Below are 27134 nucleotides of genomic sequence, written 5' to 3'. Positions count from 1 at the left end.
CCCCTTTTTTTTTTTTTTTTTTTTTTTTTTTTTATTGTGACCGACTTCCAGTTCTGCAGAGCTGGAGGGCTGTGCAGTGCTGCTTGTGGTGCCTGCTGTTGCAGTTCTGGCAGATAAATGAATGACCCAAACCAAACACCTCCAAACCTTTCCTCGTTTCTTCCCACTCTTGTCCTCTAACCACATGTTCCTTGCTCGTCTTGATTTTACTAACACCTCTTTACCGTGAAGGTTCTACTCAAACTAGTGAGCAAAATAAGAGCTTGTTTGTATTGCAGGATGTGTCCAAGAAAAAGAGAGTGGATATTAGACAGCTGGAGAAGGAGAAGAGGCAGAGAGAACAGGTGGGTAGTATTTTCTGTTATGTCAGATTTTTTAAAAGAATAGGGTTATGGAGCCTGCATTTTACCTGATGACGTCAGCGGTCCTTAGACTACCAGAGCCAAAAGGAGGAAATGGTGTAGGGACCGTTCTTGCAGCTTGGAGGGAGACGTTGGGAGTGGGAAATGGGCAAGTAAAACAGCTTTTTCCTGTACCCTAGGCATAAACAAGAGCAGTTATTGCTTGCAATGATGGGGCAGCCCCACTGCAAGGCAAAACTCTAAGAAGTTGGGCTTTAGTGTTGGTGGGCATATTGATATTTTGTGTTTTATACTTTCCACATTCCCTCATTGAAGGTCAGGTACGTCAAGAACATTTTGCGTTTAACTAGGCATTTACTAAAACTTTAATCAACCTTTTGAAGGTAACTTTTTCAAGAAATTGGGGCTGCCATTGCTGACCCTCTTGCTTAAAGTGACATTAAAGGCTACTTTTTTCCCCCTCCTTCCAATGTTAGTGTAGGGACTTAACTTAAATCATGCCTCTTAATCTGATCATTTTCTTCTTTAGTGTAGTTATCAGATGTCCCTCCAGCGCTGGTGCCGGTCTCTGATCCAGCACTGACTCCTCTGTCCTCCCCTTCTCTCATGTCCCATGGAGTCTGTGCGGGTGCACGCTGCTCCATATACTTACCTTGTGTCTCTCCTCGTCTCCTGGCCGAACATCTGAACTGCGCATGCGCCCGCCCCATGATCCTTTGCGGCCGCCCAATACATTTTCAGATGTTCGGACAGGAGCGAGCGGCGAAGACACAGGTAAGTATTAACCCTTAGAAAACGTTTTTTTTTTTCCTTCTTATGATTTTGCATATATCTACTGCTTGCGAGCAGTAGATATATGCAAAAAAAATGCGAGGGTTTAATAAACCTTTTAGCACATTCTGCTATATGACCTGGAAGTATACAGATGATGTAAGTCCGAGAAATGTCCGAAGCCTTGTTTGCATGCTTGCTCTAGGCCAGGTACTCAGTGTATGACATCCAGGCAACCAGTAAGTCCAGAATGAGAGTTAAGCATTGGCAGCTTCCATATTTCTCTTGTGACAGGTCTCATTTTAGTAGTCTTTGAAACGAGAGGTAATTAAAGCAGATTATAACCCTATTATCCCTTTACAGCTGAGGAGAGCCATCTTGGCCTCTGTTTAGATTGCAGTTGCCATGTTGCTCCACACGTGACCAGCTATGACACCAGCCATTTTGAAGGCTGGAAAATTCAGTTTAAAGGTGACAAAAGCACACAGATGTTAGATGAAGAAAAAGTGTTCATAGCAACAAACAGGATTCCTCTTATTTCTTATAGATTAGAAGATAAAAATTGAAACCTGTTTATCATTATGGGCAATATATTCATTTTGTTTTCTTACATTCACATACATTAGTCCCATGCATCACTCCCTAGTGTTACAATCTCCTTTCTGATCTCTTGGTAGATAAATTTACTGAAAGCGGAGCAGATGAGACGACTGGAGAAGGAAAGGGTAAGCTGGATGATCTTACAGATAGCTTATATTTTTTGTTCTTTTCAGCTGCTGTATTCTTGATAACGACATAGCTCTGTGATAGCTGAAGCAACATCCCGCTTCCTAAAAATTGCAAGGAGTTTGTTTTCCTGCCAAAATATACACGCAAAGTCTATTTTACCCAAAACAATTAGCCAATGCTCCTTGCAACTTTGCTTTTCATGTGATTTCATTAGGATTTAAGGGTGTCATGTGTGCTCCTTCGCCCTGTGCAATTCAGATCTGCTTTATTAAAGTGACACTAAACTCAGGAGGTTAATCTTAAAAATTCATTCATGTGCCCTAACTATGAACAAACTCTATCTTATTTGTTTATCACTTGCTTGTAGATCCTCAAATCATCTCTGCATTGGTGCTGACACTGTCCTTCCTTCTGGAGGGTGGCTACTTTTGTCCCACATGGTTCCTGTGTGTGTAGTAGCCACCACTCCAAGCTTGCTCCGGTGATGGACTACAATCTCACATTTACCTCACAAATTTGTATTGAGATTGTAGTCCATTATGGGAGTGAGCTTGGAGCGGTGGCTACTACACACTCGGGGACCGTGGGGAATAAAAGTAGTCACCCTCCAGAAGGATGGACAGTGTCCGCACCAATTCAGAGATGTTTTGAAGCTCTACAGCTGAATGATGCACAAATTAGATACATTTTTGTTAATAGTTAAGGTACTTGAATGCTTATTTTAGGTTTAACTCCCTGAGTTTAGTGTCTACAGTACATACTGCAGACTTTCTAGCATTTTATGTTTGTCCACAAGATGGCAACAGTGAACTGGTAATGAAAGATTGCTTCATGTATTGTTTATTAACATTATATAGCAGCAACATATTATGGAGTGCTTTGCAGTGTACATAGATGCATTCATATAATCTCCTTCACCTGAAGAAGCTTTCAGTCTGATGTCATTATTGCATTTGCATAGAGCAGGGCCGTTTTAGGAGGAAGCCCATAGAGTGTTTAGCTTTTAGGAAAGATATTGGAGCACCTCAAAGAAACCCATGCATATAGTCCTTGGGTAGGATTCAAACCCAGAACACAAAGCCAAAATGCAAGAATGCTAACCACATTATACACTTTTCTTAGTCGGTAGTCTTTTGTAAAAAAAAAAAATGTAAATATCTAAACCCAAGACAGCTTTACTCTTTCTTTTATGTTCGTTTTCTTGTTTAAGTATTTACTTTGTATGGTTTTAGTTGGAGCGAATAAATCGTGCAAGAGAGCAAGGCTGGAAGAATGTGATTGGCTCAGGAGGAAGTGGAGAAATCAAGGTGAATTCATAAGCCAATGATGCCACTACATAGTTCATACTTTTATTGGGTTGTCTTTGTAGATCAGTAAAATGGTTGCATGTGTAGGTCTTAAAATGTCATTCTGTTACAGGCACCATACTTTGGAGGAGGCGGAGGGGCAGTCCCTCCACAAGCTGCAGTTCGATCTCCATATGAGCATTATCATTCTTTTTTTGACCAAATGCAAAAGCAGAAAGAAAACATTAAAGGAGCAGAGGACAGAGAGATTAAACACCGAGCAGAAGTTCAAAACTCTGATGCACAAAGGTTTGTGATTTAGATGTTCAGTTCTATCCAGAAAACCAGTGACCAGCTGTTCTATGCAGCCTAGCCCCTAACTAAAGAGATTGATGGGACTGACTGATGTCTGACTATCACTGATAATTATATTCCACCAATAGTACATCAAAAAGCCTTGGTATTATCTTACTCTTTCATCTGCAGAGCTGCTGCACAACCGGAAGCTCCTAATGGCCCCTTAGCTCATGATCCATTACCTGATAGGGACGCAGTGAGGAAGGAATTGAAGAGGTTGGAGGAGGTCTCCCGACAAGCGTTTGCAGACCGGTCAGTGATAGTAAAGAGTCAATAACTGTTTTTGATAGCCAATACAATAAGTCTGCTGTGTCTGTTTTTTATGTCCTTTTGTAATATGCTGTAAATAGCCGTTGTTCCTGCCAGGAGAACTGTTAAATAGCCACTTCCATGGATAGCTTGACAACATTGCCTGTCCCATTGCGATTACAAAAGCTTTGTCACCTATGCAGCCATTGTAGTCCCTTGGCCTACCGAGAGAGATATATTAGGATGAAAGGGAAGTATGGCTGCCAGCCTTTGTCACTATTTTTGTTTGGTTCTGCTTCTCTACTGTCTGCCTTCAGATAGGCACATATACAGGGCTTGAAAAATTTGACGGTGTCTTGTCAGTCAAAAATTTCACCAGTCAGCATGACTGGACTACAGCCTTGCAATTTATGTTAAAAATTTTTGGGGACAGATAGAGCTTTCTTTTGTGACCCCACGGGGGGTTATTTTTTTTTACTATATAATGAAAAAAGTACCATAAATGTAAAACAAAACAAAAAAAGTTTCCCTACGTTATGTTATAAAACAGTTATTCTTACCCATATTTTTAGTAAAACATAAAATTCGGGGTCACGTCGGGTAAATATACACCAAACATGTCAAGCCTTTAAAATTGCGTGCGCCCACAAAATCGCAAAAAACGCACATAGGCGACTATTAAAATGCTTTTACTGCTCATCAGGTTAGTGTTATCAGTGAGTAATGGCTCTAAAATTATTGCTCTAACCCCGACGTTTGCGGCGATATGTAACATGTGCGGCGCAATCGGCGTTTTCACATGTAGGCGCACCCGACGCATATCTGCGTGTGTATGTGGGGGGCGGGGACTTAAAAGAAATGTTTTCTTTTTTAATTTTTTTTTATGCTTTATTTTTTTATGATTCTTTAATTTTTGTATTACTTTTTTTTTTTTTTACCCACAACTTTATTGCTATTGCGTGGAGGGCTAAGAAGCCCCCTATGGGATAGCCAAGTTACATGACAGGTCCTCTTTATGGAGACATCAGGGGTCTCCAAGACCCCTAATGTCACCTAGGGACCCCCAGAGAAGCCGATGAAGCTGAGATCTGCTTCATCAGCTTCTCTAGCTGGAGAGTGACAATGAATGCAGGAAGTGAAGTAATATACATCACTTCCTGCATTCGGGGACTGAGAGGAGATCAAAGGGAGTTCGTATACTGAACTCCCTTTGATCTCCTGTCACAGAGCCGTGCCGGTCCCGGCCGCATCGGGCACAGCGGATCCCGGGACCGGCAACGGCAGTGACAGCTGCTGATGCAAGCGATGGAGCGTCTCTCGAGACGCTCGATCGCTTGACTGTAAAGCTCCCGGCCGGCCGAGAAGCTGCTCGTCGGGCTCCACCGTCCTCTCATCAACACACGAGTGGATTTTTCAAGCCCTGCACATATAGCTCTCTTCATGCATATACCCTGTTTAAGGCTTGTGGCCTCACAATGCTAATGTGGAGATTTTGCAGGAGCATGAGCAAGTCCTGCTGGATGCCTTCCACTCCTTAATATCTCGTAGTGTGCACACTCAGGCCAGCTTGGAAGCAACATTTACATGCTTTTTAGACCAATAAATCACATGTTTTGTTAACACATGATGAAAAACGTTCTCTCTAATACTAGTTGGGCAGATTCCACAGTAACTTTGCACTGTGAATACAATGATAGTTAAGTTTAACGATAGTATACGAATGATTTCTTCTGTTTCAAATTGTGTATTAATGTAATTTAGTTATTTTACCCAGAGTTCTGCTTTAATAGGCATTATTCCTTGCAATGGGGCTACCCCTGCACTGTAAGGGTTAAGTGCTTGTTTATGCCTAGGTCAAAAATAAAGTTATACTCGAACCGCCGAGCCGGCCAGCTCAGACCGGTCCGTGGAGCCTCTCTCCCCCTCTGCAGCAGCAGTCTAAGGGCGCTTCGGGACATACCATCACTGCAGCGGTGGAGAGAGGCAGGAGGGAGGTCTGTCAGAGCCGGCTGGCTAAGAGGTGTAGGTGAGTATAACTTTATTATTTGTGACCCTAGGCATAAACAAGCACTTAACCCTTGCAGTGCGGGGTAGCCCCACTGCAAATGTTAATAAAAAGTTTACCCGGAGTTGTTCTTTAACTATTCAAGTAATACATCCATATATGTGATCTAAGTATTATGGTATGCTTCAGATATCGAGGACATGTGGCTGCTGAAAGAGCAAGACAGGTTGAGGAATTTTGGCAGCGGAAGCAGGAAGCCATGAAGAACAAGGCACGGGCTGAGGGACGAATGGTATGGAATTTGGTTTGTGCATTATGGTGATTTGTTATGTTTATAAATAGGAATGGGGTGTCTTCAGGATGTATTTTAGATAGGGCTGCGGAAATTAACGATTAATTCCTCGATTAATCGTTAATTTCTTTGATCGATTAAAAAAATTTGATCGGTACTCACCTCTCCGCCGGCTTCCGAGTCTTCCAGGAGTCCCGTCGCAGATCCGGTGACGTCGATGTCAGTGATCGCTAATGAAAACACTCCCCTCTCCGCCGGCTTCCGAGTCTTCCAGGAGTCCCGTCGCAGATCCGGTGACGTCGATGTCAGTGATCGCTAATGAAAACACTCCCCTCTCCGCCGGCTTCCGGGAGTCCCTTCGGCGATCCGGTGATGTCACGGACATCTACGTCACCGGACTCCTCCCCCTTCCCTTCGTTAGACGACGGAGACGAAGAGAAGATTCAGATGTGTCACATGACCTTTTTAGGTAGTTTTTTTTTTTTTACTTTGTCATGATGACTACTGTCACTGAAACGGAAAGAGATAGGAAATACAAAAGTTGTCAGCAGCACATTAATAGAGTAGAAATTGTCCAACAGGTACACTTGTTCTGGTGATCTAAAACGTGATTTCCCTCACTTCTTACTTCCTATTGTGTCTATAGGGCAGAAAGTGAAAAAGAAATTCCCAAATTGGGTAAGAAAGACAATAAAAAAATGACAGGGCATATAACCTTTTCATAATCTATCTAGAATGTGAAAATATACTTTAAACTAAAAAAAATAGCTAGTTAAACTAGTCAAAAACAACTACAGAAGGCCAGAAGTATGTACGTGTAACCCCGCAATTAGTTAGAGGTGGTATGGGTTAAAGGGTGGTTGTATCGGATGGGGACGTTATAATTAATCGAAATTAATCGATGAATCTATTTAAAAAAAAAAAAATCGATTAATCGAACACGAAAATGTAATCATTACCAGCCCTAATTTTAGAGAGTGGTTTTCCAGTTTAGTCAAATCATTATTTGTTCATTTGATTTTGAGTAATTTTTTTATTGAAGTTGACCTACTCCCTTTTCTTCTCCACCTCACTGTAACCCACATCAGAAACAGCGTATCTTTGGCCTCCCCTGGATATCTTCATTGTGCAGTCCTACCCAGCAACATACATCATTTTACAATAAGAAAGCCCTGGCTGAACTCCTACAGCCCATGTATGCTTTTTGGCCCCGTAATAGCTTCCCCAGCCATCCAGAAGAATATGGCCTCAGCCACAGGAATAATTTGGGAAATTGGCGCATGGAACGTAGAGGGAGTTGTTTTTTTTTTTTTTATGCAAAAGCTGATGGTACAGGGCTGCACAGTGAAGATCTCCAAAGGGGAATTGAAGGTACATATTTTACTCTGTGGGCTACCCTGGTAAGGTGAGGTCAGTAAAGGACAACTTTAATCATGTTTAAGGCTCAGTATTGGGAAGAAAGGGGGTTAACTAATGCTTATTGGATTTTATCTTTGTAAAGTTATATGTCCATTGATTAGGGATTTCTCATTTGGCGTTATGGTTGTATGATTCACAAATGACATTCCCTTCTTTAAGTGCATATATATATATGATTATTTTCTAACTGAAAATGAAGGGGAGAATAGTATTACTAGTTTTGTACCAATCAATCAATTTACCCTAAAACAGTGTTGGCTAACATTCTCTTTTGACTTCAGTATTTAGAAGGTGAGTGTAATAAGTGTAGTGCCACATTTCTTGCAATACATGTGCTCATATAAAATCAAGTTTACCTGCACTACTACTAGTTACTATAACTAGTTCAAAAGCTGTGCTATTTAAAGTATAGCATAACTTTTGATTTCCTGCACGAGCAATCAGGCTCCCCAAGATAAGCCTTCATAAATGCTTCCTTTCAGTAAAATATCTGGCTCCACATAATAAAATTTTATTACACTCTGCATGAGTGAGACTAGTCGGCATTTAGCTAGGACTTTCCTGATCTACTTAAGGCAACCCAGTAGAAGATAATAACATATGTACCCTCTAGAGAAAGTACATTGATCTGTTTCCTTTTTTGAGGACAGAAATAAATGGTAATGGTAATACATGTTTAGATCACAGAATATATATCGGAATGTGCAATTTAGAATGTTACCTTTTCATCTAAGCCTAGTCAATAAGAGCAGCAAAGTATTTTCTATGAAAAAATATATCAATTGGGACTGATTAGGCTGAACTATGGGTTAATAAGGGGCTAAATAGGCACAAATGTTATGAAACAAAACATGCTCCGTTGCTTTAACTGGCATCATATACAAATCAAAGCTCATCCCTTTAAGGCAAAGCAAATACACATGTAACAATGTTACTTTGTATCTCTCTATCAAGTTTGAGGGCTGGTTACCCCCTCATCCAGTGCGTTCCGGCACGGTTAGTGGTTGGGACACACGGGATTGCATAATTAAAGCCTCCTGCATTCTGGGGTGTCGGGTTGTCGGGATCCGATTCAGCTGCGGGGTCTCGGTATACCGCGAGCTACAGCTTGCGGTATACTGAGCTTAGGGTGACGGGAGGACGCTAGTTTGTGTCCTCCCGTTACCCTAAGGAGAACTATAGGGAAAAGCCCTAACCCCCATAGTTCTCCTTTAATGGTATGGTAAGAATGAGAATAACACTGTTGCTCTTTCTTTTCCTACTGGTCAGTATCGGTAATGCTGATACCTTTCTTTCACTTTCACAGGCGGAGTGCATCTGGTATCACTCCGCTTCTCACAGTAACTGGCGCTATAGAGGAAGTATCGGCTAATGCGGATCTGCTCCCTCCGCCGCCGCAGCCTTGCTTTCTACAGCGCCTGCTTCCTTTGCCATCAGGGACAGTGGTACCAGGGGCACATCAGACAGTGGACAGCGGTACACATTACAGTACAGTACCATTACATTAAGCAGTGCCTCAGGGGGACAGCAGTTGAAGTATGGTACTGGAGTGCTCCCTGTCACTGCACTGGCTGGAGAGAGTCCCCTGTCATCCCCTTAATTCAGTAAATCTCTGCAGGCTGATACCATCTCTCCTCTTCAAGTTCCCCTGCACATGCTACCAACAAACGAGGTCTTATTTTTGGGGTAGGTCTTCTATAACAGGGATCTTGAAAAATAGCGCTAGGTCTTATCTGCCATATGAATATTTCTGCTGTATTTTATGGATTCTTGGGTGCTAAGCAGCTCTACCTTTCATTTATGCCGTTTCTGTGTACAGCCAGATCTGACAAGTATCTGGCCACCTGCTGGAAGTTGGCCAATGTGCTGCACATTTTACTTCCACGTCCATTTTTCCTCCTTTTTTTTTTTTTTTCTTTTTCCCACTGCCTATCAATAAGCTGATTTATATAGGAAAGTTGAAAATATAATCACCGATCTAGGAAAGGTAATAGTATGTACATATTTCACATTTAAACATAATATTTTCAAACCGTACTGTGGCTCCTTTTAGGTGTATGATCTTCTAGAGGTAAGGTAGTTGAACTTCTCCTCTGCCCACTTGTCAAACAATTAGATAACACCCAAACAGGGAGTGTATGGCTTCAATGAGTTATCCAACTCCTGGGTTTGCATTGTGGAAAGCAGCAGTAATGTACAAACGTATGTAGCACTGCAAAGCAGGAAGTAGAACCTATCTATGTAATGAGCAAATAGCCAATGCATTCTGCATTACAGCCGCCTCTTGAATGCAGGTGTTTTTTTTTTTGTTTTTTTTGTATTATTCCAGTGACATTTTTCTGTTGGAATACCGTTTGGCAACTGTGTACCTGCATGTTTGCGGCACAGTCCCATTCATTCCAATTGTTACATTTGGATGGTTAATTGAGTGCTAGAACGCTGACGGCCCAGTGTCCGAGCAACGAATGAACAGGAAGCTTTCAGATTTATGATGGCTTTCAGGACATACATGACCCTGACACTCTAAGCACTGTCGTTTGTATGCCAGATCAGAGTTGGTCTTAATTACCGCCAGCTTACCAGTCTGTAAACTGTCAGCCATAGCGATAGATTCTTAAAGTGACACAATTAAGAATGTCCTGAATCTGATAAATCTGCCGAAACTGGTGACAGGGCTGTTTTTAATTTGGTGCAGAACCTTTTAAAGGTCCATACTGCCAGAAAAGTGGCACTAATAATAATTATTTCTGTGCTGGCTTTAATGTTTCTCTCCGGTATTAAACTATAAATAATTATCACGCCAGAGTAGCCAAGGGAATCTAATGTTCCTGGTCCTGGTTTTTTTGTGCATTTGGGGATGTTTTGAGATTCATTCATTCTGTGTTCCTCATTAGTTATTTCTAACATTCAGTAAAGTAGAGTTTCAGCCAGCCTGCCATATCGTCTTACTGCTTAAAGTACGCTAGAGCTCCAGTGTTCATACTTTTGTTGTTGTGTTTCATATCTCATTTACCAGTATCCAGCCACACCTCCCACCCGCAGTGCGATCACCTGTACCAGAACACATGGCACAGCAATGCCCCTGGTTGTGGCTTTCTTTCCAGGCAACTTTTCGTTAAAGCCAGAGTTCAGCGTTAAAATACAGTTTTCAGCCTCTCATTGTCTCAGTAATTTTCGGAGGCATATTATACTATTAGTTTCACGCTGTTGTATGGTCAGGACCTGCTGAACAATTGTTTGAAATAATGTTAAACGGAGCTGCTTGAGTACGTGGCTTATAAGCCACACAAGGAAGATTATTGCTATAGAGGCTAAAAACAAGGAGATGAGCAGTGTATATCTCCTGCATTACATGATCAGTCTGGACATATTTACAAGTAAACAATTCACATAAATATATGTAACATTTTTAAAATGAGTGGAAGAAGTCCGCTTTGTGGCCTATGGCTTTATTATTTTGAACCATATGGTACATATGGTATATATTTAAGTCTCGTTTACCATAGTTTCTTTCATTCGTTCATTTTCTTCTGTGTTAAGTTACACATACCGCAGTACAAACAGAACTGAACAAATTCCATAGCAAGGTGCACATGGTTGGTTTTCATAGGTGGTTGAAGAAAGCATTGGACTTAAAGTGACCCTAAACCCAGGAGTTAATTCTTAAAAATGCATTCAAGTACCTTAATCATTAGGCCTCATTCACACTGTCGCGCATATACGCACGTATATGAGCGTACAGTACCATATGCAGCATATGCAAATAAATAGCTCCATACACATAGCTGCGTATAGGGAGCTGTATATTTGCATAGCGTAAAAATGCGCAAAAACAGAATAGAACCGAGATGTTCCTGGGCAGCGTATTTACGCACGCACAGTTCATTGACATTTCTATTACGGATGATGCATTGTGGGATTGCGCTCGTACATACGCAATATACAATTTGGCTCTTGCGTTGTGTGTGAATGAGGCCTTAACAAAAAATGTATCTTATTTGTGTATCACTCAGTTGTACATCCTCAAATCATCTCTGAATTGGTGCTGACACTGTCCTTCCTTCTGGAGGATGGCTACTTTTCTTCTCCATGGTCCCTGTGCATGTTGTAAAGTATTCACCACTCCAAACACGCTCCTCTGATGGACTACATTCTCACATCTATTTTACTAATATGTATTGATATTGCAGTCCATCACAGAAGTGAGCTTGGAGTGGTGGCTACTTTAACACACACACACATGAACCATGGGGAACCAAAGTAGCCACCCTCCAGGAGGAAGGGCAGTGTCGGCATGAATTCAGAGATGTTTTGAGGATCAACAGCAGCGTGATACACAAATAAGATACATTTTTTATTAATAGTTAAGATACTTGAATGCATTCATAAGGTGTAACTCCTGAGTTTAGTGTCGCTTTAAGCTGTACAACATTCAAAAATGCTGTGTAAGGGACGTGTTCTTGGAGGGAGATACTAATTACGTACAGGTTTTCCTTCAGTTAGTACATTTAAATATGTTTTTCTGGGGATGCTCTTTAAGTCAACAGAATAAAGTCCCCCTTCCTTTTGTTTCCTTCAGACTCCTGTGAAGTGTCCTATTATGCTCCCTGAAGGGTTCAATTATCCACTCCTATGATCAACGACCGCTCAGCTGTATTCTCTATAACTGAGCCGAGTAATAATGAAACCTAGCTGCACACTAAATGTCCATAAACTTGGTCCCTCAGATGATCTTTATGACAATATAACCGCTTGTGTTAACTGAGCAGTTTATTATGGTATAAATGATCACACCAGCCAGTCCCGGGGCGAAAAAGTTGAAAGAAGCATTAGTAGGTTGCGTTGGAAGAGTACATTAAAAAAAAAAACACTTTTTATTGTAGTCCCCACCATTCTTACACTTAATACATTACATGATGAACAGGATGCACTGTACAGCCTGGCAGCTATCTATGGAGGCAGGCCAAACTCTTCAGGAGGAGGGAAGGCCCGACACAGAGAAGAACAGGTAGGCTTCCTGCATGCCTGAGCCTTTTCTGAACATGCCTGCACTATGTTCAATAACTAATCATATCCTTTCTTCGCATGTTCCCTGTGTATTTTACCTAACACATAGAAGAAAGCCTTAACTCATTCTTGCCTGAGGTTCTGCCTTGCCTCCTAACTTTAAATACACAGTTACAACCGACTACACTCTACATAAATGGGCTGTGTTTTCATCCTATGTAGTTCCTTTATGTCCAAATCATGTACTTGTGTCTGACATGTTTAATTTTTGCTTTTGAATGAGACTTGCATCTATACCCAGTTATATGCACCTTTCTGCTATATGGTCATATTAATCCATAACCATTGGCTGTCCTGCTCGAATGCTACTATGTGTGTGTTTTGCCATATACATTGCTTTCTAAACTATGTCATTGCAGCTAGTTGAGCCAAGAATCCACCCATTCATTGAGGTGCAGTTAAGTCTTTCATCAGTTCCAAAACATTAGCAGTTGCATTAGCACAGTACTCCATGCAGTATGACAGTCATTCAGCTAAAGGTCCCGGATGATATGATATATTCAACATGCACACAGTCTTAAAAAATATCGATGTGCAGCAACCATTAGCATCCAATCAAATCTCACCTTTTCATTATTAGTTGAAACCTAAACAGTCAAAACAATGAACAAGGTTTACTGTTTGGTTGCTATGCTTCACTGCTGTTTGCACATTACTCTTAAGGCTTCTTTAGGATTTTATCTCTACAGATAGGTCCGAGTTCAGTAGTATGGTAATATATCCGTTCTCTTGTATCGGACATGGTCATGAAAAGAAACTGAAGGCTTTTCAAATTAAACCTGGGTTTTATTTATCTGTACCTGGATTTAATTCATTTGAGGTTTTTGACGTGAGATCTGTAAAATAAAGTTTATTTTGGCTTTTTAGCATATTGTTATCTAAAATGCCTTAGAGCTTAAGGTCCTTTTAGTTCTACAGAGGCTAAGTGTTTCATATATGTTTTTTATGGTTTTGTTTTTTTTTCTCTCGATATTACAAGTTTTTATTTTCATCCTATTAGGAATATTTAGCAAGGCTCAGGCAAATCAGGCTCCAGAATTTTAATGAACGGCAACAGATCAAAGCTAAGCTGCGTGGAGAAAAGGTAAGCACAGTTAAGGCAAAGTATAGTGATTTTTGTATATATTTTCTTTTTTTGTTGTGGTCAGGGCTAAACAAATATTGTATACTGTGACAGATGAACACACTAACACTGTGTAAAAGTGAGCAGATAGTAACAAAGATAGAGCATGGTCCACCATGCATAGGGTCTCTGAATGGGTGTAAGACTGTGTGATGTATGGGTATCCAGTGGATATTCCCACAAATAAGGGGTAGCTCCAGTCAGCGCTTCCTCCGCCGGAAGACAGATTTGCTGCAGGAGCAGTGTGTGTTTAGATATGCAGGAAACGCGTGTCCAGGCCTGTCAGACCTTACAGACGAGCATTCTGACCAAGTTGAATTCTGCGAGATTTTCAGTCTGAGATTGTAATCAGACCAAATAACCAGAAGGTTGAATATTCACTTCTTATCTGTGATGCTAAAAATCACCTGCGAGCAAAATCCCACTGACACCAGGTTTGGGGGTATCAATAACAGTAGGAGGAAACGTCCATTGAAAGTCAAGTATAAAAGGTATGCTTGCTTAAAGTGTATTTCCACGTTTAATTCAAATTTAAGAACCCCCACCACCACCACCACTACCACCACTATATGTATGTGTTCATACAGCATACCTAAAAAATATAATTTTGAAAAATATTGCTTTTACTTTTAGTTCTTTGGAGCAGGATTATACAAAACATGGCCAGCTTATACCACTTTGAAAAGGTAGCAGTGTAGAGATAAGGGACAGACTGGAGGGACAAACTGAGGGAGACAGTACATTAGCATACAGTGGGGGAAAAACTGCATTAACAAACAGGGGGGGGGGGGGGTATTTATCAAAACTGGAGCAGACAGAATCTGGAGCAGTTAGCAACCAATCAGCTTCTGTCTTTAATTTGTTGATTTAAGCTTTGAATATGAAAGATAAAAGCTTTTTATCAATAAATCCCCCTCAATGCCTTGAGATCTTTAACCCTTCATGAGGACAGAGTCTTGCATAGCTAGTTAACAACCGATAATGAAATCTGCCTGCACAGTCTAGACAGGGTTAATTATGCCAAACATAGCTCCCCTTCCCCGTTAACTCTGCATAGCAGGAGCCAAGATGGATTTTTCTGTGCTGGAGTTTTCAGAAAAGAGCATTTAAAGAATTTACACACGGACAAAAGAATCCGGGTCAGATCAGTGGCCCAAAATGTAGTAGATCCCATCGCACTCCTGACCAAACGGAAGCGGGGGTGCCGAAAGTGACAGCGAATACCTCTGCACATCAAATATAAAATACCATATAGTCACTTGTGCTCCGTTAGTAGATAGCAGTCAATCTTCTTTATTGACTGAACATGATGTCACATACACAAAGCGACGTTTTGGGGACCAGGCAGTCCCTTCTTCAGGCAAACAACAGTCAATCAGTCTGTTTGCCTGAAGAAGGGACTGCCTGGTCCCCAAAACGTCGCTTTGTGTATGTGACATCATGTTCAGTCAATAAAGAAGATTGACTGCTATCTACTAACGGAGTGTGAGATCAGTGGCCCACCCACCTCCCTGAAAGCTCAATGAGACATTTTAAAAGTAAACTGCTTCTGCTTTGCTGTCCTTAGAAAACCCTATAAAACATTGCCATGATTATGCTATCCTTCCAGTTAGGAATAACAAGAGGTTAATCAGAGATCAATAGTCAAGACTCTTATTTGTTTTTAAAAATTAACTTTTCCTACTTTCAAACTTCAGTGACTTCTATATATAAAAACCTGTAATTGGCTGTTCCTGCAAACTGCAATGTAACTTCTAGTTTACATTTTACACTGACGCTGCAACATGCTTTCATAGGACTAGGACCTGCAAAGGTGACCATGGGACTTGGGTCTCCTCGGCTAGTACTTGGCACGGCAATGTTCCTTAACTGGCTATAAACTTGAAACTTTAGAAAAAAAAATATTTTTAACATTATTCCAAAATATTGTTTGCATTTAAAATATATTAAAAGAAGTATTAAACTCTGAAACTATTTTCAATAATGAATCCAGATCAAACAAATACACATTGCCCAGCAAAGTATTTCTCTTTATTTTTACTCAAGCACTTAGCTATCATGTTTCAGAACAGTCTTCAGCAGGTGTCCATCTACTAGCTTTGGAGAAAGAAGGACGGGGGAATGAGAGGGGAGCAGGGAATGTCTTGCCTTCCTGTGTCTATGTGTTTGTGAAGAGACGCACAGTTTACTAGTGCACACAAAGGTGGCTCCCTGCAAGGGAAAGGAGCCACCTTTAAAACAGGATATCAGGGCCAGAGCTCAGGAGACAAGCTGATTCTGCAGAAAATTCAAACTTTTAAACATCAAAGGGCAGCATCCATCAGTATTTGAAATGGCTTAAAAACATTTTGACTTTCATATAATTTTAAAAATCAGACTCCCCGAAACTCCCCGTATGCATAGTGAGGAACAGCCAATGTAGGTTTAAGATTTATAGAACCAGTGCCATTCCCAGCTAATCAGAGCTTTGAAAAGAGCACAATGCCCAATAGACATTTTACTAGAACTTACTGTACATTCCTGGCAAATGAAACATTGTCCTATGTGTTCCTGAGGCAAATGCATCATTTATTGTGAATGTTATAACATGACATATTGACAGTTTATGTGGTGGTATACTTCTGCAGTGTAAGGGCCTGTTCACATGATTTTCAGGTCCAGTATCAGGTGCGGTTCTGCAGACGCGGTGCTATGTGTTTTTGCCGCGTTCTTGATGCGTTCCAGTTTTTTTTTTTTTTAAACTTCCTTTTTTTTTTTTTTTTTTGCTGCAGTGGGGCTGTCGGTATGTTAGGTGCAGTGCGTTTTAGATGCGTTTTTGACGTGTTTTGCGTTTCCGGACCGTTTCCTGACCAGACAAAATGTGACATGCATATTTTTTCTGTCGTAACCTGAACGGACTGCGCACATGAGAGCTGTAGCTTATAAAACACAAAGGGATGCATTTTTAGTGCAGGAGCGTACAGATCATGTCAGCACAGAAAACGGACGTCGTGTGAACAGGCCCTAAAGCTTATCCACTTCATTTTGAATATTTGTATCTCTGCTTCATTAGCTGGAATATGACAAAGTAATAGCTATAAAATCCAGTTTTGTTTGATCTGTTGATAAAAAAGGAAATATTTCCTCTGATATGCACCATAAAAATTTTTAATCTCAACAAAAAACAAAATTATTTTTATTCATGTATTTTCTATCGTTGTCTTCATCTTGGTCAATTGCCATTAGTTCCAGTGTCCTCACTCATTCCAGCTAGTGTTTAAAAGCCTATAGCTATTTGGACACAATAAATGTTAGTCTGAATTAGGGTTGCACCGATACTAGTATCGGTATCAGTGCCGATACAGAGTATTTGGATATACTCGTACTCGCCCAAATCCTCCGATACTTACCTCCGATACTAGTGCCACGGGAGCATGGAGCCGGCTTCCTTTCCAATCAGGAAGCCTAGAGGCGGGTTATGACCCACTTGCCGCCTTCCTGACTGGTTAGGAAGCCAGGCTGCCTAGCAACAAGTGAGGCCTGCTTCCTAGGCAATCGGGAAGTCGGGCAGCACGTAATGACCCGGCTTCCTGATTGGTCAGGAAGCCAGGCTACCTAGGAACAAGTGAAACCAGCTTCCTAGCCAATCAGGAAGCCGGGAGGCAGGTCATGACGTGCTGCCTGGCTTCGTGATTGGTTAGGAAGCCAGGCTGCCTACCAGCAAGTGAAGTTGGCTTCCTAGACAATCGGGAAGCCGGGCAGCTTGTCATAACTTGCATCCCGGCTTCCTGATTGGTCGGGAAGCCACGCTGCACTCGTACCGAAAAAACGGTATCAGTGCATCCCTAGTCTGAAAACATGTGATGCCAAATCCAACACACCAAAAAAATGCCAATTGTTATCAAAGCTTACATAGAGGGGAAAAAGGGAAAGTAACTGTTGTATCCTAAAAGGAAGTTTTTTCATAATACAAACTTGTGCTGCCAGGTCTTTTAAAATAGTTTTTTCTCTCCCGTTCATTGAAGTACACAGGGCAACAGATCGTAGATCCTGAATGGTAGGGTATATCGCCACCTGCAGGAGAAGGACGCTAGGCACATAACAAGAGACAAAGACAGCCTAGGGGCGGCCCCTGCTGGTGGCCAAACCCCCCACTTGCTGACAAGTCTCCAGTTTTTTGCCTAGCGTCAGGAGTAAGGAGCTAAAAAATTTTCCTCCTTTTTTGTTTGCTGTTTTCTTCAAGCAAGTGTCGCCAGGGCGACATGCTGGATGAATGTAGATCCTTGGAGTCTCCCCTGTGCGACCGACTAGCGCATGCAGTCCCGCCACGGTGGGTCGGCTGCGACGATGGTTCTTTTCGACGCCTGTGGGTCTCTTGGCCCGGTGGGGTGCACATGACTGGGGGTCTCGTTGTCGGTTCGGGTCCAGTCGGACCACACCACCTCAGTGGCGTACATTAACCACCAGGGCGGCTCCGAAAGCGTGGCCTCGGGTCGAGGGGTGTCCGGAATCCTCTCCTGGGTGGAGAGTCAGGTTCTGGCCCTCTCGGCGGTTTACATTCCGGGGGTGGACAATTGGCAGGTCGGCTGCCTCAGTCGCCTGTCGGTGGACCCGGGAGTATGGTCCCTACACCCAGACATTTTTCATCAGCTTTGTCTTCACTGGGGATCGCTGGATGTGGACCTTCTGGCGTCTCGACGCAACTGGAAGGTAGAGAGATCGTAGCCCGGCTCTGGATGCCCTAGTGGCTCCCTGGAAGCCTTTACAGTCTGATTTTATGCCTTTCCTCCACTGTACCTGTTGACTCGGCTTCTGCGACGGATCGCGGCTGAACACGTCACCGTCATCCTCGTGGCCCCAGTTTGGCCTTGGAGAGCGTGGTACGCGGGCGTGGTTCAGCTGGTGGTAGACGCCCTGTGGCGGCTGCCTCTGCGTCCGGGTCTTCTGTCCCAGGGATCTGTGTTCCATCCTTCTTTTCAGTCATTCTACGATCTGTTGCCCTGTGTCCTTCAATGAACGGGAGAGAAAATAGGATTTTTGTACTCACCGTAAAATCCTTTTCTCTCCGTTCATTGAAGGACACAGGTCCCGCCCTCTTTTATGGGGTGTACACTCCTAACTGCTTGTTACTTACTGGAGACTTGTCAGCAAGTGGGGGGTTTGGCCACCAGCAGGGGCCGCCCCTAGGCTGTCTTTGTCTCTTGTTATGTGCCTAGCGTCCTTCTCCTGCAGGTGGCGATATACCCTACCATTCAGGATCTACGATCTGTTGCCCTGTGTCCTTCAATGAAAGGAGAGAAAAGGATTTTACGGTGAGTACAAAAATCCTATTATTTTTTTTCATGTGAGTTAACACAAGATCTAGATACAAAACAGCATGTTTCAGAAATGTCCCTCACCATGTGTCTTTCTGATTTGACAGGGAGATGAAGGACAACCAAGCAGCAAAGGCAACAGCGAGGAAGCTGAGCTAAGAAAGAAAAAAATTGAAGCCTTAAAGGTATCATAAATAACAGAGTTGTTTATCATTTAGTAGAATTTTTAGTTTTGAAACCTATTTACAGTTATATTATCCATAGATGCACTAGCTATCACAAAAACACTAATCCCAATTTCTATTGTTCAGTAACTGTGCACTTTTCCAATTAGATTTTAAAGAAGTACTCTGGGAAAAATTATTCTCAAGTAAGTGACTGTTTTCATCTAGGGTGTAAAATAATGTTAAACTCGCCTTAACTTCGCAGCCAGCTGGCTGTCACAGCTCTCCCTCCAGCCTGCCTCCTCCACTGCAGCATGTCCCTTGGTGTCCTCGCATTCCAATACACAGTGTATTGAACTTGAAGACTCAAGGGTCCTTAGACCACTGGAGCGGACGGGGAGAGAGGCTGGAAGGACCGGCCTAAGAGCCATCAAGGTTCAAGTATAACTTTTTATTTTACACCCTAGATGAAAACAAGCACTTAAGGCTTGCAGTGGGGGGGGGGGGGGGGGGCAGCCCCACTACAAGGGTTTAGAATAATGTTTCCTGGAGTTCTTCTGTAAGTATAACGTTTGATAGAACAGTTGTTTTTATCTAATCCTGGTGCTAGGATACATCATGTTCATTTGTAAATACCAACATTAATTTGTCTGACATTTTTAGGTTTAGAACTGAGAGTCTTAATCACTGGCACCCACTGACAGGAAGCTGATGTAACTTACCAAGTAATGCTGACCATACAGTGCTCAAATTTGGGCTGAACTGTGACTGCAGCCAATCAACTGCAAGAACTTTTCAGGTATTCTGACAATGGCACACCCATCGCTGTCGAAATACAATAACCAGCGAGGGAAGGGGGGGCTTTCCTTCATCCGTGAGGTTTAGCATGGGTGAGGGAATCAAGCTGAATGAGAAAAAAACTCTGTGTATGGTCAACTTTGCTCTGTAAAAGCAAAGCCTTAACAGCAAGCAGTGGGGGGAGGCAGGTGGGGTCGGGCATAGTTGTGCCACAGACATAGGTCAAATGTGACATGAATTAGGAAGAAGTAACCAGCAAAAGTAAGGCACGTGAGATCCAGTTAGAAAATAAAGCAACCGTAGCAGTGGTCAAATCCATATCAGACTGTCACAAACCAAAGAGGACCTTCTTCTTTTTGTTTTTGGTGGTGAATGTCAGACACATTCTTATAGCATGCATCTATTGTACTTTTAATCAGTTCCTCTAGGAGAGTCCATATTATCCAAGACAAGGGCACTTGGCAAAAAGATAAGGGACACCAGTGCAGCAGAAGCCTGCTGGAAAGCTGAGGGTTGCTTATACAGTAATCATTTGGTGTAAACTAGTGAAATGTGAGTTGTAACTGTTTAGTGTGGTCTGCTGCACAACTTTGCTCTGTGTGCAGGGTTGCTAAAGAGATCATTATGGATTTACTAACGATTCTAATACAATATGCACCCATAGCAGCCAGTTTGATTTCAGCTAAATGCAGCCATACCAGTTTAGTATGTGTTTTGAGTAGCTGCATAACAGATGAATGGGAACAACGTCCACTTTCCAATTATCACTACCCCATCACTGGGGGACGGACTTCTGGGCATCTTTTAAAAGTGACTTTAATTAGCCTAGTGCAAAGCTTATCTATTTACCTTCTTTCTTAGTCCTATGGCCTGAGCTGATGAAAGCCATGTGCCAATCTACAGTACACTCACCGGCCACTTTATTAGGTACACCGGTTCAATTGCTTGGTAACACAAATTGCTAATCAGCCAATCACATGGCAGCAACTCAAGGCATTTAGGCATCTAGACATGGTGAAGACGACTTGCTGAAGTTCAAACCGAGCATCAGAATGGGGGAAGAAAGGGAATTTAAGTGACTTTGAACGCGGCATGGTTGTTGGTGCCAGGCGGACTGATCTGAGTATTTTAAAAACTGTTGATCTACTGGAATTTTCATTCACAACCATCTCCAGGGTTTGCAAGGAATGGTCCAAAAAAAAAGGAAATATCCAGTGAGCGGCAGTTGTGTGGATGAAAATGCCTTGTTGATGTCAGATGTCGGAGGAGAATGGGCAGACTGGTTCGGGATGATAGAAAGGCAACAGTAACTCAAATAGGCACTCGTTGCAACCAGGTATGCAGAATACCATCTCTGAGCGCACAACACGTCGAACCTTGAAACAGATGGGCTACAGCAGCAGAAGACCACACCAGGTGCCACTCCTGTCCGCTAAGAACAGGAAACGGAGGCTACAATTTGCACAGGCTCACCAAAATTGGACAATACAAGATTGGGAAAACCTTGCCTGGTCTGATGAGTCTTGATTTCAGCTGTGACAATCGGATGGTCTGCTCAGAATTTGGCGTAAACAACATGAAAGCATGGATCTATCTTGCCTTGTATCAACGGTTCAGGCTGGTGGTGGTGTAATGGTGTGGGGAATATTTTCTTGGCACACTTTGGGCCTGTGATGCTATCATGTCAGTATGTCAGTATGGACCAAAACCATGAAGAATTAAAGCAGTTCTGAAGGCAAAAGGGGGTCCAACCCAGTACTAGCAAGGTGTACCTAATAAGGTGGCCGGTGAGTGTATAACTGTCAGTATTACTTGGGTTCCTCTAGCTACCAGCATCCAAATGATCTCTGGCAAAGTGTGATGTCGGGGTTTGAGGCAGCCAATAAATAGCTCTGCCTTATTGCAGCACTAAAACATAACCATGGTGGCAGAACAGTCAAAGGAAGCCTGGGGATAGTGACAGGCAAATATTACCCAGAAATTATGGTCATCTTTGGTGAAAAAACAGTTGGTGTAAAATAGGTTTAGTTTAGACTAAGCTTTATATTTTATTTCTTCATATTTAAAGATGAAAATAATTAATTTACATTCCGTTGAAACTTTTTTTTTCACTTAAGCCTTCTTGTGACCTTACTTTTACCTTTTTTTCATTTGACCAATTTGAGACTGATTCACTGTTTCGGAGATGGTATTTTGTACAAGTCAAATTCCCTTTTGAATCAAGTAATCTATTTATCCAATACATTTGCTTCTAAGGTCTGAGGCTAGATAATTATGACATAGACTATTGCATGCTAGGTTTTTGCAAATCCAGGTTGTGAGTGAAATTGCAGCACTGTAACCTTGGTGACGTAGTCCACATCAAGGTTTTGAATCCATCCTTTCATAAATTCTGTTTGATGCCTTCTCTTACGTTCAGTTCAGTTTGTACATATGTTGGTAATCAAAATGTATCCCAGACCAAATTCAATGTCTTTCCAATAAAATCTGTACTTTTTTGTGCAGGCCCAAGCCATTGCTAGAGCAGCTATAATAAAAGAGGATCTTGAGCGAAAGAGAAGAGAAGCAGATGAGAGGGAAAAGAGAGCCTGGGAAGAGCATGTAAGAAACTTTTTTTTAGAACTTCAATTTAGCTTTATTGGTAAAATAGATTTTTGTTGATAAAGGTTTCCATACAAAATCTTTCTTGTACTGTACATTGAAACAGACTTGTTGGGTGGACGTCAATAGATTTAATTTAATTCACTAGAATACTTTAAGGGTGGTCATACACATGATGACTGAGTCTTCTTTTGCACTGGCAAAGCCGCCAAAATGTCACGTGCAGCAACTAGGGCTGTGGAAATTAAAGATTAATTTCTCGATTTAATCGTTAAACTTTTTGATCGATTAAAATTATTTTGATCGCTAATGAAAACACTTACCTCTCTGCTGGCTTCCGGGAGTCCCGTTGGCGATCCGGTGATGTCACAGACATCGACGTCACCGGACTCCTCCCCCCCTTCCCCAAGTGGCTCTCTTGGCTAACGAAGGGAAGCGGGAGGAGTCCGGTGACCTCAACGGACTCCTCCCCCCTTCGTTAGCCAACGGAGCCACTTGGGCCGGTGAGTTTGCCCAATAAACTTTCTGCACGAGCGCCAGCCAAGGCATTGGCCTATACACATACAGCACAGCAATGAAGTAATAAAATGAACTAGGATCACACTAATCCAGCACGTTATTATTCTGAGTTGCCCCACTCAAGCGGCGGCCAAATTGAGTGGGGCACGTGAGATTAATAAAGTGCTGGATTAGTGTGATCCTAGTTCATTTTATTACTTCATTGCTGTGCTGTATGTGTATAGGCCAATGCAGTTGGATCTGTATGTGCGTTATAATTGAAATTAATCGATTAAAAAAAAGTTTGATTAATCGAACACGAAAATTTTAATCATTATCAGCCCTAGCAGCAACCAACTTTGTATTTGGTTGTTTGGCACGCCAATGTACTGGATCTCGAGTTTTACCTCCACTAGCTTCAATTGACAGATAGTTGAAGCTATTTACTAAGTCACTCTGCAGGAGCAAATCCTGTAGGGCCGGAGTGGAGGCAAGCATAGTAGTTGGCCAAGTGTGACAACCGACATCAGACACATTAAATCCAAAATAGAATGGAGTCCTGAAATAAAGCAACTGTAGCATTAGTCAAATTAGTAACCAGACTGCCGCAAAACAAGGAACTTTTTTTGGCTTTTTGACCTTCCCATTAGAATGACAGCCTTTTGTTAGGTGGTGTGATGTGTATCTTAGACAAGGGCACTTGACAGAAAGACACCAGTGTAGCAGAGCCCTTCAAGGAAGCCATACTACTTGGTTACTTACACAGCAGTCCTTTTGTCTAAACTGGTGAAATGTCAGTGGATTTGATTTAATCCACCGGCTTTGAGGCTAGTTATACACATGATAACTTGGTTGCCACTTGCAGTGTTGTGCAAATTTGATCAGTGCAAACTTTTGGTGTTTCCACCAATTGTTTAGATCACACAAGAGAAAAATATAAGTAATCATAACAGGAACTTATACCCGCAAAGTTTTTTTAATTTCCTCATCGTTAAAGTTGAGGATGTTCTCTATCTTGACATACTAGACATACCTATAGACAGGAAGTCTAATGTCACATTTGTAATTTTTTGGCCTATGTTTGCAGTGGCATTTCCTAATTAAGGAAAAGATCTAGATTATTTTAGACTCCCTCTTTATAATTGAGAGAAGACCATCAGAGCCGAGTGAGAGTGAAAAATCTGTGAACCATACATCTCAATAATACCAACTTTTGATATTCATACCCATTACCTAGAAGTTAATGAGACAACCTTTGCCACTCTCACCCTGTTTGTTTCCCCTTGTTTGAAATGCTACAGCATATACTGTTTGTATTACTGACTGTAATTTGTCTTTTGAGCTGAAGATGGCACTGTAGTGCAATGCTAGTCTCTATGTACATGCTTATCTATGAAGCACAGGAAGTTCGATTTCTATTTCCTTCACAATGCTGTCTACATACATGTAATGTCTTCTAAGCAAGTAACACTTAATTCAGCATTGCTCAAGATCTCAGTGCTTCATCTAAACACATAACCAATAGGTTATGGGCCCAGGCACCAAACAGAACACTGCAAGTCAACACGCTACTGAAAGACGGCAAGCAGTTCAGATATGAAGTTTGCAACTACCAGCTTTGGAAGTTCAAGCTTAAAATGTTGCTAACCTCCCTGGCGGTCTGATTATGCAGTATTTTTGCATGACAAAACAGTACATTGTTTAAAAAAAATAATATAATTAAAAAAATGGTCCAGTAAATGGGAATCTGGGGGGCGCTGCCAGACCGGTACCACAGTCAATAGAGCACCAAGTTCGCATATCACTGAGCTTGGTCGCAGAATTGTCGCTGTCGCCACTTTCAGTGTCTGATGACGAATTTCCCCACGAATCACTATCACTCAATTCTGCAAGTGATTCTAAATCACTATCGCTGTTTTCTAGCTGGTATAAAACCGCTTTTGACCTAAAGGGACGCTTTTTTGGATGCCATGGACGTTCTTAAGTTGCCAGGCAGAAAGAACAGTAAAAGTGCAGGCAGGGTGCAGGACAAAGCTCTAGGGACAAAACTGAAGTGAAATGGTTTGATACAGTAATGTAATCATAGCAGATTACATTGTATTCTGTGTATATTGCATGTTTTCACTTTTGAATTTCCCGCCGGCTCCGCCCCCCCATGACGCCGAAAACAAAACTAAAAGTCGGATGTCTGCAGCGGCCGGCCGCGTACAGCAGAGGACACCGCGGGCTCACAGAGACAAGGTAAGTGACACTTTTGTGTAATCCCGGCTCGGGGTTACCGCTATTGGTACTGAAAATTAACCCCGAGCCACACTCGGGAATACCACCAGGGAGGTTAAGCAAAGATGACTTGAGGCAAGTACTGAGTACAGACAGACCAACTAATGGACCCATGGAAGAATGGGACAAGAAGAACAGACAAGTAAAAGCAATTATAAGTCTGCTAGTGGAAGACAACCAGCTCATCCACATAAGAAAAGACAATATAATTAAAGCTATGTGGACTGCATTACAACAGCTGCATGAGTGTTCAAACCTAAATGGTAAACTATATCTGCTATGTAAGCTATATAGTATGTGGCTAGAAAAAGGCCAGGAAATGCGTCAACATGTGAATGCCATGCTAGAAATCATAGAACAACTACGTGCAATTGGAGCTAAAATTAAAGATAACCAGATGGTGCGTGGTGCTATGCAGACTTCCACAGTCATACAGTGCTCTTATTAACGATCTAGAAACCAGACCTGAGCACGAACTAACACTAGAATACGCCTAAGGAAAATTAATCGAATATGACCGAAAGAAAATATGCTCAATGAAGAAAACGAGAAAGCCCTTAGTCCATTTCAAACTTTGTAAGTGATTTGCATTTATTGTGGTAATGAAGAGGTGCAGTGATGATGTATATATGTTGTGATGTTGGGGAGCTCACAGAGCACTCTCTCACAGAGTGTTTTGAGTAAAACAACCGCTTTTATTTTCCTCTTCCGGTGCAGCCACAAAACGGTAAACACAAATACACGCTTTATCTTCAGCAAACTCAAAGTTAAAAGTCCAATTCTTCAGCACAGATAACAAAACATAAATGTGTTTCACCGACTTGTTGTAGAAACATCCCAAACCTGGGCAAATCAGCTTCCAAGGAATACAAGTCCTGCAGAACAGCAGTACAGCTGGTCTCTCACACTAGCCACAGCTGATTACTTCCTCCTCAACTCCCACACTCCTATCTGGGAGGTGCAGACCTTTAAACCCCTTCCTGGGGCTGGAATGTTAACCCTGTGGTGGCCCTTAAAGGGACCACAACCCAAACAGTGGTGATATATATCTACCATCCAGGACCCAGCCTTGCCGCCCTCTACAATGTGCACATTTTCATGTGTCACATTGCAGGCTTTCTTCAGTTTTTTTTATTAAGGTTTTATTTATTTGAATAACATTCAAAATTTTCTGCACCGGAAATTCAGTCAGACACCAGGGTGTCAGGCTGTAATCAGCTGCCCTCCTCCCTGTCACTCATTGTAACCCGATCACTAAACATCAGCTCTTCCTTTACAAACAATGCACCGTCCAGAGAAAGGATATGGTGGGGCGCTGGTGAGGGATATTTTCATAGTTACATAGTTACATAGTATTTGAGGTTGAATAAAGACACATGTCCATCAAGTCCAACCTATAGTGTGTGTGTGTGTGTGTGTGTGTGTGTGTGTGTGTGTGTGTGTATAGATCCCTGAGTCATCTCGTTATTAGGAGTACTTGTACCCCTGTATATTACCGTTTCTCAGGAAATCGTCCAAAAGCTTCTTGAACGATTCCACACTATTAGCCGAAATCACTGCTTGTGGCAACAAGTTCCAGACCCTAACCGCTCGAACTGAGAAGAACCTCCTTCGCCCCTTGTGTTTGAATTTTTTTTCTACCAGTTTCAGGTGGTGGCCTCTAGTCTTTGTTACAGAATTAATCGTAAAGAGTTTGTTGCTAATGTCGCTATGACTATGGAACATTTTGTACATGAAAATCATGTCCCCCCTTAATCTTCTTAATTCCAGCGTGAACATATTTAAATTTAGTAACCGTGTCTCATAGCTCTTGTCCTCCATCCCTTTGATGAGTTTGGT

General features: G+C 42.0%; 1 protein-coding gene across 1 annotated transcript in view; it reads left to right on the top strand.

The window, feature by feature from the left end:
* NEK1 (NIMA related kinase 1) overlaps positions 1 to 27134 on the top strand; it is a 120008-nt gene that overhangs the window by 30903 nt on the left and 61971 nt on the right. Inside the window, exons 12-21 of the mRNA XM_018560035.1 lie at positions 279 to 344; positions 1811 to 1858; positions 3095 to 3169; positions 3282 to 3457; positions 3635 to 3757; positions 5949 to 6051; positions 12395 to 12478; positions 13538 to 13621; positions 19062 to 19139; positions 22422 to 22517. Coding sequence (XP_018415537.1) covers positions 279 to 344; positions 1811 to 1858; positions 3095 to 3169; positions 3282 to 3457; positions 3635 to 3757; positions 5949 to 6051; positions 12395 to 12478; positions 13538 to 13621; positions 19062 to 19139; positions 22422 to 22517 — 933 coding nt within the window. The remainder of the gene's footprint in view (positions 1 to 278; positions 345 to 1810; positions 1859 to 3094; positions 3170 to 3281; positions 3458 to 3634; positions 3758 to 5948; positions 6052 to 12394; positions 12479 to 13537; positions 13622 to 19061; positions 19140 to 22421; positions 22518 to 27134) is intronic.

This window comes from Nanorana parkeri, unplaced genomic scaffold (genome assembly GCF_000935625.1).
Source record: "Nanorana parkeri isolate BGI_ZX_2015 unplaced genomic scaffold, ASM93562v1 scaffold428, whole genome shotgun sequence".
In the NCBI taxonomy this organism is placed as follows: Eukaryota; Metazoa; Chordata; class Amphibia; order Anura; family Dicroglossidae; genus Nanorana; species Nanorana parkeri.
This window is presented reverse-complemented; position numbering and strand designations above follow the sequence as displayed.